General features: G+C 44.5%; 1 protein-coding gene across 1 annotated transcript in view; it reads right to left on the bottom strand.

The window, feature by feature from the left end:
• The window catches only part of LOC142582247 (cytochrome P450 3A43-like), a 111,582-nt gene that overhangs the window by 49,950 nt on the left and 48,244 nt on the right, over positions 1 to 13,388 (bottom strand). The window contains exon 6 of the mRNA XM_075691712.1: positions 3,080 to 3,320. Coding sequence (XP_075547827.1) covers positions 3,080 to 3,320 — 241 coding nt within the window. The remainder of the gene's footprint in view (positions 1 to 3,079; positions 3,321 to 13,388) is intronic.

The following is a 13,388-nucleotide window of genomic DNA, read 5'->3' as shown; positions in this document are numbered from 1 at the left end:
GATAGAGGCAAAGTTGCGGATGAAGCGTCGGAAATATGAGCACAGGCCGATGAAGCTGCGAAACTCTTTCATGGTGGTTGGTTTAGGGAACTCGGATACGGCGCTAAGCTTTGTGGGGTCCGGGAGGATACCGTCTTTTGAAACTACATGGCCGAGAATTGTAAGCGTGCGAGCGCCGAAGTGGCATTTCTTCAGATTTAGTTGCAGTCCTGCAGTGGAGAGGCACGCAAGTACTTGCTCGAGGCGGCTGAGGTGCGACGCAAAGTCGGTGGAAAAAACCACAATGTCATCTAAATAACAGAAGCACGTTTTCCACTTCAGCCCTCGAAGAATGGTATCCATCATTCGCTCGAAAGTGGCAGGCGCGTTGCAGAGGCCGAACGGCATGACAGTGGATTCATATAGCCCATCAGGAGTTACAAAGGCTGTCTTTTGACGATCTACACCTCTGCCATTGGCACTTGCCAGTATCCGGAGCGTAGATCCAGCGAGGAAAAGAATTCCGCTCCCTACAGACTGTCCAAAGCATCGTTGATGCGCGGCAGAGGATAGGCATCTTTGCGCGTTATTCGGTTAAGGCGGCGATAGTCGACGCAGAACCGAATGGAGCCATCTTTATTTTTTTAACGAGGACAACCGGAGGTGCCCAGGGACTGTTAGAGGGCTGGATGATGCCTCGCTCCAGCATGTCGTCAACGTGCTGGTCGATGACACGGCGTTCAGCAGCCGCCATACGATACGGACGCTGGCGCACTGGTGTTTGTTGACCGGTGTCGATACGGTGTATATTATATATATATATATATATATATATATATATATATATATATATATATATATATATATATATATATATATATATATATATATATATATATATGCATTTGTAGGTTGAGGGCGCATGTATGAAAAGAGCGAATTTATTGCCGACGTTTCAGTATCGTTTTTTTTTTCGTATGTGCATCCTCAATCTACCAGTGCCTTTTCAACTACCGGATCCCGGCAGACCTTTATGTATGCATGCGTGCGCGCGTGTGCGTGTGTGTGTGTGCTTGCGTGTGTCTCATGCTTCTCTCATGCTGGCAAAAACACTTTTATGTAGCACATCTTGAGCAACAGAAAGCCGTATAGGGAGTTTTTCATGTTGCTTTACAATTTTTTATTGACAAATTTAATGCAATTATAATATTTGAGAAGTTTATTATTAATTAAATGAGTAATTATGTAATTAAGCAGAATGCAAAAAAACAATAATCTATCTGAAAGCGACGGCAAACAACATTACCCTAATTCTGTCCAGCTATGTGGCATTTGCATACTTTTAATGTTTGGCTCAAGTTACATGGGACATCCAGTATTCATCTGACATGCGACATTCAGCAAACACTTTCAAAATTCAAAGGAAATTGCCTTTGGCAGATAGTATAATTCTAGTCCTTAACTGGTTTATTTGAAGAGGCAGACATTATTTGCCCAAGAAATTGAAATGCATTATCGACTAAACAAAAGTTCACTAATGAAGTTTTTACCTAAGTTACCTTTTGCAACATTTTACAATTGACAAATTCTAGCGGGTGAGACTGCAAGACATATCCACTAGAAAATAATTGTGTGGATGACACCATTTACGAGATATATTCCGTCAAACATGCGCTAAAAATGTACTGTTGTTCGACTTACTTTCTTTACAAAACGTCGTTTCATGCATTGAAGCACAGAAATAACTGTAACGCCAGTGCATTCCTCCGCAAAGTTCGGGAATTAATACCTTGAAGCTGGTGTCATCCTGAGAATTCGTTCTAAGTGGATCCACCTTGCAAACTCCCCGGCTAGAAATTGTAAATTGCTGTATGTGCCATATGGTAATTAGTTAAAAACTTAATTAGTAACTTTTTGTTAATCAGTCAATTATCTATTTAAATTTTTTGTGCAAGTAATGTCCGCCTGTTCGCCTCATAGACTAGAATGGTGCTATATGCCGCAGGCATTCTTTTTTAAAGTTGAAAGTGTTTGCTGAAACACCCGTATAGACCGGTATGTTACAAACGTGAAACTTTTTTTTAAAATTTGAGCGTCACGCTTAGATGCCAAACGCTGCTCCTCCCCATACTTGGAAGAAGTAACCATCTCCTCATGTCAGCGGTGGTAAAAACTGTACTTCATTGCCTACCCGCAGACATGAAGGTGAAAATAGGTATAGTACATTGCCAGTTGCTGCTCGTCCTGGATTTTCACGCAGTCTAAAAGAATCTGAAATATATTTCAAGGTTGTTCTCCGCTGGTCTGGGAAAACACAGAGGTCTAGATCAATTTATTGTTAAATTTCCCGAAAGCGATGAGAATAATATGAGCAAACCACTTCTGTAAACACACACACCCACACAAACCCACACCCACACACACCCACACCCACACACACGCCCACACACACCTCCACACCCCCCCCCCCCCCCCCACACACACACTCGAACGAGACAAGGATGGGAGTCAATCCCGTCCGTTTGTGTTTTCGTTCACATTTTCTCAAAAAAGATTGATGAGAAGCCCAGGCAAAGAAAGCTTCTGTGCATTACAGGTGCGCTCTTTCAGCGAATGGCATTGTAGGGAATGAAGCGAAAGAACGCAGGTAAAGAAATGACATTAAAGATTCAGAACTTTAATCTACCTTATCGCTCTCGTCTTACAATATATCCTATACTCGTTGACAACTTACATATTCAGTACAAGCTCCGCCGATAAAACTGCACTGCATCTGCCATCTGTGCACCCATGCTCCCATACAGTTTCCGAGAGGCATTAAAAGAAGTTCACCTCCGCCATGACGTCATGGAAATGGGGGGATGTGATTGGTTCGTGCATCTGTACAAATTTTCTTTCCGTCTCGTACAGTGGTGTATTTGCCACTGCATTCTCAGGCTGTCACTGACTTTATACACCACAACAAAGGCCAGAGCACAGTCTCTCCGCAACAATAAATTGTCTATTCATATATTTATTCATTGTAGGCTTTTTTAGTCAATTGTGTTCCTTGAATATGTTTCATTTGATCTGTGTTTTAAAACAAAGTAGTGAAACTCACGGGCGATCATGTGCATGGGGCCAGTCATGGTACCCGGGAGCACCTGAGTGGCCATACGGAACAGTGGGTGCTGGGTATCTTCCTGGAAGCTGTTTGCAATTCCGAAACTTCCACGGCAGATGTACTCCATGGCAAGTGGCTTGAACAGCTCATAGGCGCTGACCTCCTTTTCACCACTGTCACCCTTTTTGGCCAACAGGTCCAGGAACCGATCGCAAGCATCATCCAAGTGTGGAAATACCTGCCGTAAACGAAAATGCTCAAGATATATATGATTTGCCAACACTTGCAAAAATAGTTGGACAGTGCATAACAACAATGCATAATCTGCATTTAGCCATTGTTTTTACAGGGCGCATAATTCGTGCAATATAATTTATGAGTGCTTCCTGCGTTTGCAGAATATATGTCTGTTAGGCTTGATTCTGTCTACATTTTCTGATGGTTCTCGAATATTCAGGCACTATTACATAAGGTCTGCACTACGTCTTCTGCACGTGGAGGAAATGTGATGTCGTCCTGCACGTAACCTGCTTCTTATATGAAACAAATGGCGACATGGAGATCCTCTCATAGTGGCATGCATTACAAGGTACAGCGGTATACTCAATTGAATTCCTTAAAGAAGTGCTGCCCAATCAAATGGACCTGATAGTGCAGATATGACGGAGAAGGTAGGCGCCAGTATCGTTCCGCACAAGTACGCAATGGCGCCGAACTGCCATAAATCATTTCACACTCTTCAAGGCAAATCGCGGATGGTCTTTCAAGTTCTTATCACTGCTTCCCACGAAGCAGCTTAACTGGACTTGCGATGTGCTTGACAACTGGTTTGCCTTAATTGCAATGAAACTTTTGGGACAATAAGACAACTACGTGCCACTGCTGCGATTCCTCATCCAACTAACCTCTTGCAAAAGGATATGGCGCAATTTTCCACAAACTGGCTGCAAAGCATTTCAGTAGTGTCACCTGTTTTTCATCGTTACGTCCATGACATTCCTGGGCTTGCTATTATGTCGGAAATGAGCTGAGTGTGAGTTCATTTAGTCTATAATTTAGTGTATAGTTCCATTCAGAGAGCTTTCAGCTTTAGGAAAAGTTAAAAGGCGAATGCATCACTTCAGCCAAATACAAAATCAGTGTCTAAGCAAAGAACAACACTGCTGTGTTAAGCAATCTCACATAGCACGTTCCAGTATAGACTAAGAGGAGCACTCTGTATAGTTCTAAAAGTGCTCTTGTGAAGGCTCGCACTAAACTTTAAACATGATTTAGTTTGAATAAAATTACAAATTTTCGCATTATTGTATATTACAGCAGGCGTTCCTATCCTAAATGACAAGTGCCATCATCATCAGCAGCTTATTTTATGTCCACTGCAGGACGGAAGCCTCTCCATGCGATCTCCAATTACCCCTGTCCTGTGCCAACAGATTCCAACTAGCACCCGCGAACTTCATAATTTCAACACCTCACCTAGTCATCGCCGGAAGTAACGCCGGAAGAAGTAAAGAAAGCCTTGGGGAACTATTCAAAGGGGTAAGGCAGCTGGGGAGGATCAGATAACAGCAGATTTGTTGAACGATGGTGGGCAGATTGTTCTAAAACTGGCCACCCTGTATAAGCAATGCCTCATGACTTCGAGCGTACAGGAATCTGGGAAGAACGCTAACATAATCCTAATCCGTAAGAAAGGGGACGCCAAAGACTTGAAAAATTATAGACCGATCAGCTTACTGTCCATTGCCTACGAAGTATTTACTAAGGTAATTGCAAATAGAATCAGGAACACCTTATACTTACGTCAACCAAAAGACCAGGCAGGATTCCGTAAAGGCTACTCAGCAATAGACCACATTCACACTATCAATGAGGTGATAGAGAAATGTGCGGAATATAACCAACCCTTATATATGGCTTTCATTGATTACGAGAAAGCGTTTGATTCAGTCGAAACCTCAGCAGTCATGGAGGCATTACAGAATCAGGGTGCAGACGAGCAGTATGTAAAAATACTGAAAGATATCTAGAGCGGCTCCACAGCCACTGTAATCCTCTATAAAGAAAGCAATAAAATCCCGATAAAGAAAGGCGTCAGGCAGGGAGATACGATCTCTCCAATCCTATTCACAGCGTGTTTACAGGAGGCATTCAGAGACCTGGATTGGCAAGAATTGGGGATAAGAGTTAATGGAGAATTCCTTAGTAACTTGCGATTCGCTGATGATATTGCCTTGCTTAGTAACTCAGGGGACCAACTGCAATGCATGCTCACTGACTTGGAAAGGCAAAGCCGAAGGGTGGGTCTAAAAATGAATCTGCAGAAAACTAAAGTAATGTTTAACAGTCTTGGAAGAGAACAGCAGTTTACGATAGGTAGTGAGGCACTGGAAGTGGTAAGGGAATACATCTACTTAGGAGAGGTAGTGACTGCGGATCCGGATCATGAGACTGAAATAGTCAGAAGAATAAGAATGGGTTGGGGTGCGTTTGGCAGGCATTCTCAGATCATGAACAGCAGGTTGCCATTATCCCTCAAAAGAAAAGTGTATAATAGCTGTGTATTACCAGTACTCACGTACGGGGCAGAAACCTGGAGTCTTACGAAAAGGGTTCTACCTGAATTGAGGACGACGCAACGAGCTATGGAAAGAAGAATGACGGGTGTAAAGTTAAGGGATAAGAAAAGAGCAGATTGGTTGAGGGAACAAACGCGAGTAAATGACATCTTAGTTGAAATCAAGAAAAAGAAATCGGCATGGGCAGGACATGTAATGAGGAGGAAAGATAACCGATGGTCATTAAGGGTTACGGACTGGATTCCAAGGGAAGGGAAGCGTAGCAGGGGGCGGCAGAAAGTTAGGTGGGCGGATGAAATTAAGGATGAGGTGGGCGGATGAGTTTGCAGGCAGAACATGGCCACAATCAGTACATGACCGGGGTAGTCGAAGAAGTATGGGAGAGGCCTTTGCCCTGCAGCGGGCGTAACCAGGTTAATGATGATGATGATGACCTAGTCATCTGCCATCCTCGTCCGCACTACCCTTCTCTTGGCGCCCATTAGGTAACCCTAATGGTCCACCCGTTATCTAACATCTGCCCAGCTCCATTTCTTTCTCTTAATGTCAATTAGAATATCGGCTATTGCCGTTTGCTCTCTGATCCATACAGATCTCTTCCTGTCTCTTAACGTTGCACCTATCATTCTTCATTCCATCGCTCTGTGTGTGGTCCTTAACTTGTTTTCGAGCTTCTTTGTCAGTCTCCAAGTTTTTGTTCCATATGTTAGCACTGTTAGAATGCACTGATTGTCCACCTTTCTTTTTAATGATAATTGTAAGCTTCCAGTCAGGAGCTGACAATGTCTGCCGTGTGCGCTTCAACCCATTATTATTCTTTTCTAAATTTTATTCCCATGATCAGGGTCCCCTGTGAGTAATCGACTTAGGTAGATGTACTCCTTCACAGACTCTAGAGGCTGACTGGCGATCCTGAACTCTTGTTCCCTTGCCCGGCTACTGATCATTATCTTTATCTTCTGCATATTAATCTTCAATCGCACTCTTACACTCTCTCTGTTAAGGTCCTCAATCATTTGTTGTAACGTGTCCCCAGTGTTGCTGAACAGGACTTTGTCATCTGCAAACCGAAGGTTGCTGAGATATTTGCCGTTGATCCTAACTCCTAAGCCTGCTCAGTTTAATACCTTGAATACTTCTTCCAAGCACGCAGTGAATAGCATTGGAGAGATCTTGCCTCCTTGTCTGACCCTATTCTTTATAGGTATCGGCCTACTTTTCTTGTGGAGAATTAAGGTGGCTGTGGAATCTCTGTAGATCATCATCATCATCATCATCATCATCATCATCATCATCATAATCAGCAGCAGCAGCAGCAGCAGCAGCAGCAGCAGCAGCAGCAGCAGCAGCAGCAGCCTGGTTACGCCCACTGCAGGGCAAAGGCCTCTCCCATACTTCTCCAACTACCCCGGCCATGTACTAATTGTGGCCATGTTGTCCCTGCAAACTTCTTAATCTCATCCGCCCACCTAACTTTCTGCCGCCCTCTGCTACGCTTCCCTTCCCTTGGAATCCATTCCGTAACTCTTAATGACCATCGGTTATCTTCCCTCCTCATTACGTGTCCTGCCCATGCCCATTTCTTTTTCTTGATTTCGACTAAGATATCATTAACTCGCGTTTGTTCCTTCACCCAATCAGCTCTTTTCTTATCCCTTAACGTTACACCTATCATTCTTCTTTCCATAGCTCGTTCCATAGCTCTGTAGCTCTGTAGATACTTTCAAGGATATTTACGCAAGTGTCATGTACTTCTTGACTATGTAATGCCTCTATGACTGCTAGTATCGCCACTGCATCAAATTCCTTTTCACATTTTATGCAAGCCATATAGAGAGGCTTATTGTACTATGCGAATTTCTCGATAACGTGATTAATGACATGGATGTGATCCATTGTAGAGTGTCCCTTCCTGAAGCCAGCCTGTTCCCTTCGTTGACTAAAATCCAGTGTTGCCCTTATTCTATTGGATATTATTTTGGTAAATATTTGATATAATACTGGGAGTAAGCTAAGGGGCCTATCATTTTGCAATTCTTTTACGCCTCCCTTTTTGTGGATTAGTATAATGCTGACATTCTTGCAGTTCTTTGGCACCCTTGAAGTCGATAGACAGCTTGTATAAAGGCTCGCCAGTTTTTCTAGCATTATGTATCCTCCATCTTTGATTAAATCAACTGTTATTCCATGTTCTCCTGCCGCTTTTCACAATTTCATGTCTTGCAAGGCCTTTCTAACTTCATCGCTAGTTATAGAAGGAGCCTCTGTAACCTGTTCAGCACTACTTCGAATGGAGGTATTGTGGCTGTTCTGGGAACTGTACAAGTCAGTATAGAATTCTTCCCCTGCTTTTACTATATCTTCGAGATTGCTGATGATATTACCCTGCTTATCTTTCATTGCATAAATCTTGGTTTGTCCGATGCCAAGTTTCCTTCTCACTGATTTCAGGCTGCGTATATTTTTTTACGGCTTCCTCAGTCTTTCTCACGTTATAATTTCGAATATTCCTTATTTTTTTCTGTTGGTCAGTTTTGAGAGTTCCACGAATTCTATGTTATCTCTTGAGCTGTACACATTCACTCTTTGTCGTTTCTTCATTAGGTCCTTTGTTACTTGGGAAAGCTTGCCTACTGGTTGCCTTGGTGCCTCACCTCCCACTTCAATTGCTGCCTCTGAAGCCAGCCTAGTAAAGGTTTCATTCATAACCTCGATGTCATCTTCGTCTCTCTGTTCTAAAGCTGCATATTTGTTCGCAAGTATTAGCCCGAGTCTGTCTGCTTTTACCCTTACTGCACCTAGGTTATCCTGTTTCTTCTTGACCAATTTTACTCTTTTTCTTATCAAATTGGGGTGAATCCTAGCCCTCATTAACCTATGATCACTGATTGCACTTTACCCTACCTATCACTTCTACATCCTGCACTATGCTGGGATCAGCAGAAAGAATGAAATCAATTTCATTTCTTGTTTCACCATTAGGGTTTTTCCAGGTCCACTTCCTGTTGCTACGCTTCCTGAAAAAGGTGTTCATTATTCAAAGCTTGTTCCTTTCTACCAGTATCTCTCCTCTAGCATTCCTAGAATCGACACCATAGTTGCCACCGGAATTGCTTGTTCACCAGGCTGCTTTTTCCCCACTTTTGCATTGAAGTCAACCATTACCACAGTATACTGAGTTTGCACTTTTGTCATCGCTAATTCAACATCTTCATAAAACTGATCTACTTATCATCATCCTGACTGGATGTTGGAGCATAGGCTTGTACTACCATTGATGTATACCTCATATTAAGTTTTATTACGACTAGTGCTACCCTTTCATTAATGCTGTAGAATTCATCAATGTTGCCCACCATGTCCTTAAGGATTAGGAATCCTACTCCATTCTGCTTCTTATCTGGAAGTCCTCTATAGCAGAAGATGTGGTCATTTGTCAGCTCTGTATAAGCCTCACCAGTTCTTCTAACCTCACTAAGGCCATTGATATTCCAAACAACGCCTGATAGTTCCTCGGAGTCCTGCTAAGCTAGCTTCACTCGAGGGAGTTTGGGCGTTAAATGTCTTCACAATATGCCCGCAATAGTGGTAGTTTATCCAAAATAATGCTAACATGAAGCTTAAAGAATGTGCAGGCTAAATATTACATCAATTGAAGCAGTAATTACAGGAGCCTACAATATTAGCAATGCCCACAGACTGTCACGCCGCACCGCGGTGCACGAGAGCAACAACACAAGGAGGATGAGCAGATGGCAACGCAGTATGGCCACGTTTTTACGTGGCTAGTCCGGGCTGTGCCAAGAACAGCTGTGCAGGCACAGGCTTTTCTTTACCTCTTTAGCTCGTACGATGTCAAGAACAACAATAAGCGCATGTGATGCGTTTCTCAGTGCATTAACTGAATTTCTCACAATTAGATAAGTCTTCTTCTTTCCGGCAAAATAAGTCGGGAAACAATGGGTGGTGAGGCTATGGACAGGCTGGATCGTGACCCCACCGGCGAAGACGATGCAGCGGTCACTTCCTTGAAGAAAAATAAAAAAGTGCAAACTGGACAAGAATATAGAAAGACACTCGTGCGTATGGGCTATGTCTACACTTGCGTTAGTTTTTTTTTCAGTGCACCACTTGTAGGATTTTCGGCAGTCATACTAGGAGGGGAGGAGGAGGAATAAACTTTTATTGTAGAACCAGCACTTTATGATGGCCGGGCCTAAGCCTCCCACGAAGGGACGTCGAGGGCTTGCCTCGCCGCCGCCTCGCGGGCGTGCTGGGTCGCCCAGGTTTGGTCGTCGAGGGCGGAGCTCCGCAGAGCCTCATGCAACCTCGACGAGAGAGTCGTGGTGTTAGTCTGGGTGTACTGTGCTGGGCACTCCCATAGCATATGCGGAAGCGTAGCCGGGTGAATTCCACAGCACCGGCAGTTGGGGGTAGTGTAGACGTCCGGAAATATAAGGTGGAGGCGGGCGGGTGAAGGGTACGTGTTTGTTTGTAGTAGACGCAGGGTGGTAGCCTGCGCCCGGCTGAACTTTGGGTGAGGCGGGGGGAAGATTCGGCGACTGAGGTGAAATGCCTTAACGAGATCGTTATAAGTGGTCAGACTGTCCCTCGTGTCCAACTCATCTCCAGTGACTCCGGCGCGGTTTACTAGACCTCGCGCAATGGAGTGGGTGACCTCGTTGAGATTGGGGAGGTGTGGGTGGACAGGGCCCGCATGGGCCGGGATCCATGTTAGGGAGATTATGCTGTCTTTAGAGTGTGGTGCCTGGCAGAGGATGCGAAGAGCTTGGGGAGAAATACGGCCTTTGCTGAAGTTAGTAACGGCTGAGCGAGAGTCACACACTATGGTGTGACAGGTGGGATCCAAAGTGGCCAGGGCGATGGCCACTTCTTCAGCCGTCTCGGAAGTGGGGGTAGTGACGCTGCAGGCGTGATGTAGGGCTCCATCGCGTGTGGCGACGGCCACAAATCGTGTGCCATGGGAGTATTGGGCTGCATCAACAAATGTGACGCCAGGTACGTGGGCAAGGGCTTTTATGATAGCTCCGGCCCGAGCTTGGCGCCGGGCCCTGTTATATTCAGGGTGCATATTTCTAGGCATAGGGTCTATATAGATCCAGCTACGGATGTCGGTCGGGATCGGTTGTTTGGGGCCCTGTTGCTGATGGTAGGTGAAGCCAAGCGTGGACAGAATAAAGCGCCCCGTTTCAGTAAGGGTGAGCCGTTCAAGCTGAGAGCGTTGTTGGGCTTCAATGAGTTCGGAAAGGTTGTTGTGAACTCCCAGTTGGTTGAAGAGTTCAGTGCTGGTGCAATGCGGGAGCCCAAGTGCTTGCTTGTAGAAAATTTTTTTGGTATGCTTATTACTGTTTCATGTGTTACTATATGGTCAACGCATTAAATCAAGTTTACGTGGCATACGAAACGCTGCATAAATTAGGCTGAAAAAAACATGTTTTTCCTCGTAACCTTGCAAGAAGTCGAAGCAATATGCCAAACGCACGCAGCAATATGTCTCGTAATACAGTCAGGTATATCTATTAGTATTATTCGCATCATATTAACACATCTTCCAGGAGGGAAATGTGCAAAAATGAATTATATGAAATATTGATAGTTCAGACATTGAAGGTTACTACGAACATCGGCGAATGAACTTCCTTACCTGCGTATGTAATGCTCATAAGGTTGAGCGTATGTAAGTGTTTGAAAAACTGCTTCATGCTTTAAAAACGCCACAAATAGCTGAGAGATAAAAATGTATTACTTGTCACACATTATACAGCTCTCTTTGCCTCTTCCTTCGACTTTCCTACTGCTGCTGCTGCTGCTGCTGTCTGGCACACCATATCAGGGAGTGGTTCAGAGCGTGTATATACAAGACAGAGTCAAGACAGAGAGGAAAGGCGACGCAAGAAACTTGTTTGAACCCCACCGCGTCGAATGTGCACAATGCCCTCGGGACCTCCCTGGGCGTCGCCGCATTAGCCTTTTGACAGCTGTAATTATCCGTTACCCGCCTCAAAAGCATTGCATAAATTGCAGTGCTTACCTTTCTACTAATGTGCAAGTCCAGAGGGGATGTAGTTAGAACTGTAGAGAGGAGTGGGGAGAAGAGGCAGCTCCCATACAAGGGGGGGGGAGATGACTTGAGAAGGCAAGGAAACGCTACTACTGTAGACACGACAGCAGTTGTGGGGAAACTGGACAAACTTAAGTTCAAAGTACGGTGCAGTACGTTTCTACGACTTCTGAAAAATAAATACCATGCAAATATGTCAAGTGGATAATTTACGCAGGGCGTGCAGAAGCAGAGCTGCAATAATTAAAGCGCACCGCAGGGTCTCGGCGACCATATGGAAGCAGCCGCACCTCAAATCAACATTTCTGTGCCCGCAGCGGTAACTTTGCGGCTATGGCATTGCTCGAGGTCACGGATTTGATCCCGATCGCAGCAGCCGCATTTCGACGGGGGCGAAATAGAGAATGTACGTGCACTGAGATGTTGGGACACGTTAAAAAACACCGTGGTGTCAAAATTAATCCGGAGTCCATCACTATGGCATGCCTCATTATCTGATCGTGGTTTTGGCTTGTACAACCCCATAATCCAAGTTTAATATTTCTGACACGATGTGATGTGAGGCAATGACAATGCTAAACCCTCTCAGAGGTTATGAAATATGGAGCACAACACCACCTCCAGCAAACACCTCTTCTTGTGTGTTCTGTGTACTACACCGACAAACAGCAGTGGTGCACAAAATGTAACTTTAACGTCAACACATTACTCTCGTGTTACACTAAACGTTCAAGAAATTAATCTTTCGCCATCATCACTGCTAATGATCGTCAATAAAAGCCACCAGCACAGAAAGGTTCGCTTACATCGATTCCTACAGTGCGTGGGATCTGCATAATTTTTCCTCTTTTTTCATGTTTAAGTGATAAAGCATCAGGTACGGCACGTACTGGTGCGTTTCCGCCCCTCCCCTTAACATTCTCCCGTGGCACTGACATGTACACAAGTAGAACAAGCTATATAAGACCACAGAAAATGCCTTAGCATGGATTTAATTTGTACTTATTCATCTTTAATTATGTATATAATCACAGTTGAGCTTTCATGCGGCTCAATTTGTCAAGTAATAGAAGTGACGTGGTGTCGCATAGTTACCGTAACGTGCTTTGCAACACGTTTCCGTGCCCTCCGCTACAGTGAACTAGATGGGGCAGTGCAGCATACAGAGGCAGCGACGCATAGGGGCACCTGAAGCCGCTGGTGGCGAAAAGAGCGGCGTCGGTGCAATCACTCACTCTTGCATGCAGCGCAAGTTGTGTGGCTTGAAAGCGCTTGATAGGTGGTGTCTCGCCCGCTTTCTATGAATGTCTGCTGCTTTTAATTTCGTGAACATTATAGCTTGCGTCAACAGCAAGGAGGCCAGCGGCTGATATTGTGTGACGTTATGCGTTTCTGCAGTTCTTATTTTACAGTCTCGCTTAATATGCTTTTGAAATGTGTGCCAAGGAGAGAGCAATCGTACAATGTAACTGCTTAATTTGAACTTACTTTTATTGCTACGGCGACTAGGATTTGCTGAAGCAAAGCAAGCAGCAGGACTTTCGTTATGAAGGTTATTTGTTCTTGTGCCCATTACCATGCCTATTAATGCTGTCATTGCATTAGCTTGTAAAACTATTTTAGATATCATTCTTCAGCACCGTAC

This window comes from Dermacentor variabilis, chromosome 5, assembly GCF_050947875.1.
Source record: "Dermacentor variabilis isolate Ectoservices chromosome 5, ASM5094787v1, whole genome shotgun sequence".
NCBI lineage: Eukaryota > Metazoa > Arthropoda > Arachnida > Ixodida > Ixodidae > Dermacentor > Dermacentor variabilis.
Note: the sequence above shows the minus strand (reverse complement) of the source record. Positions and strands in the feature narration are given on the sequence as shown.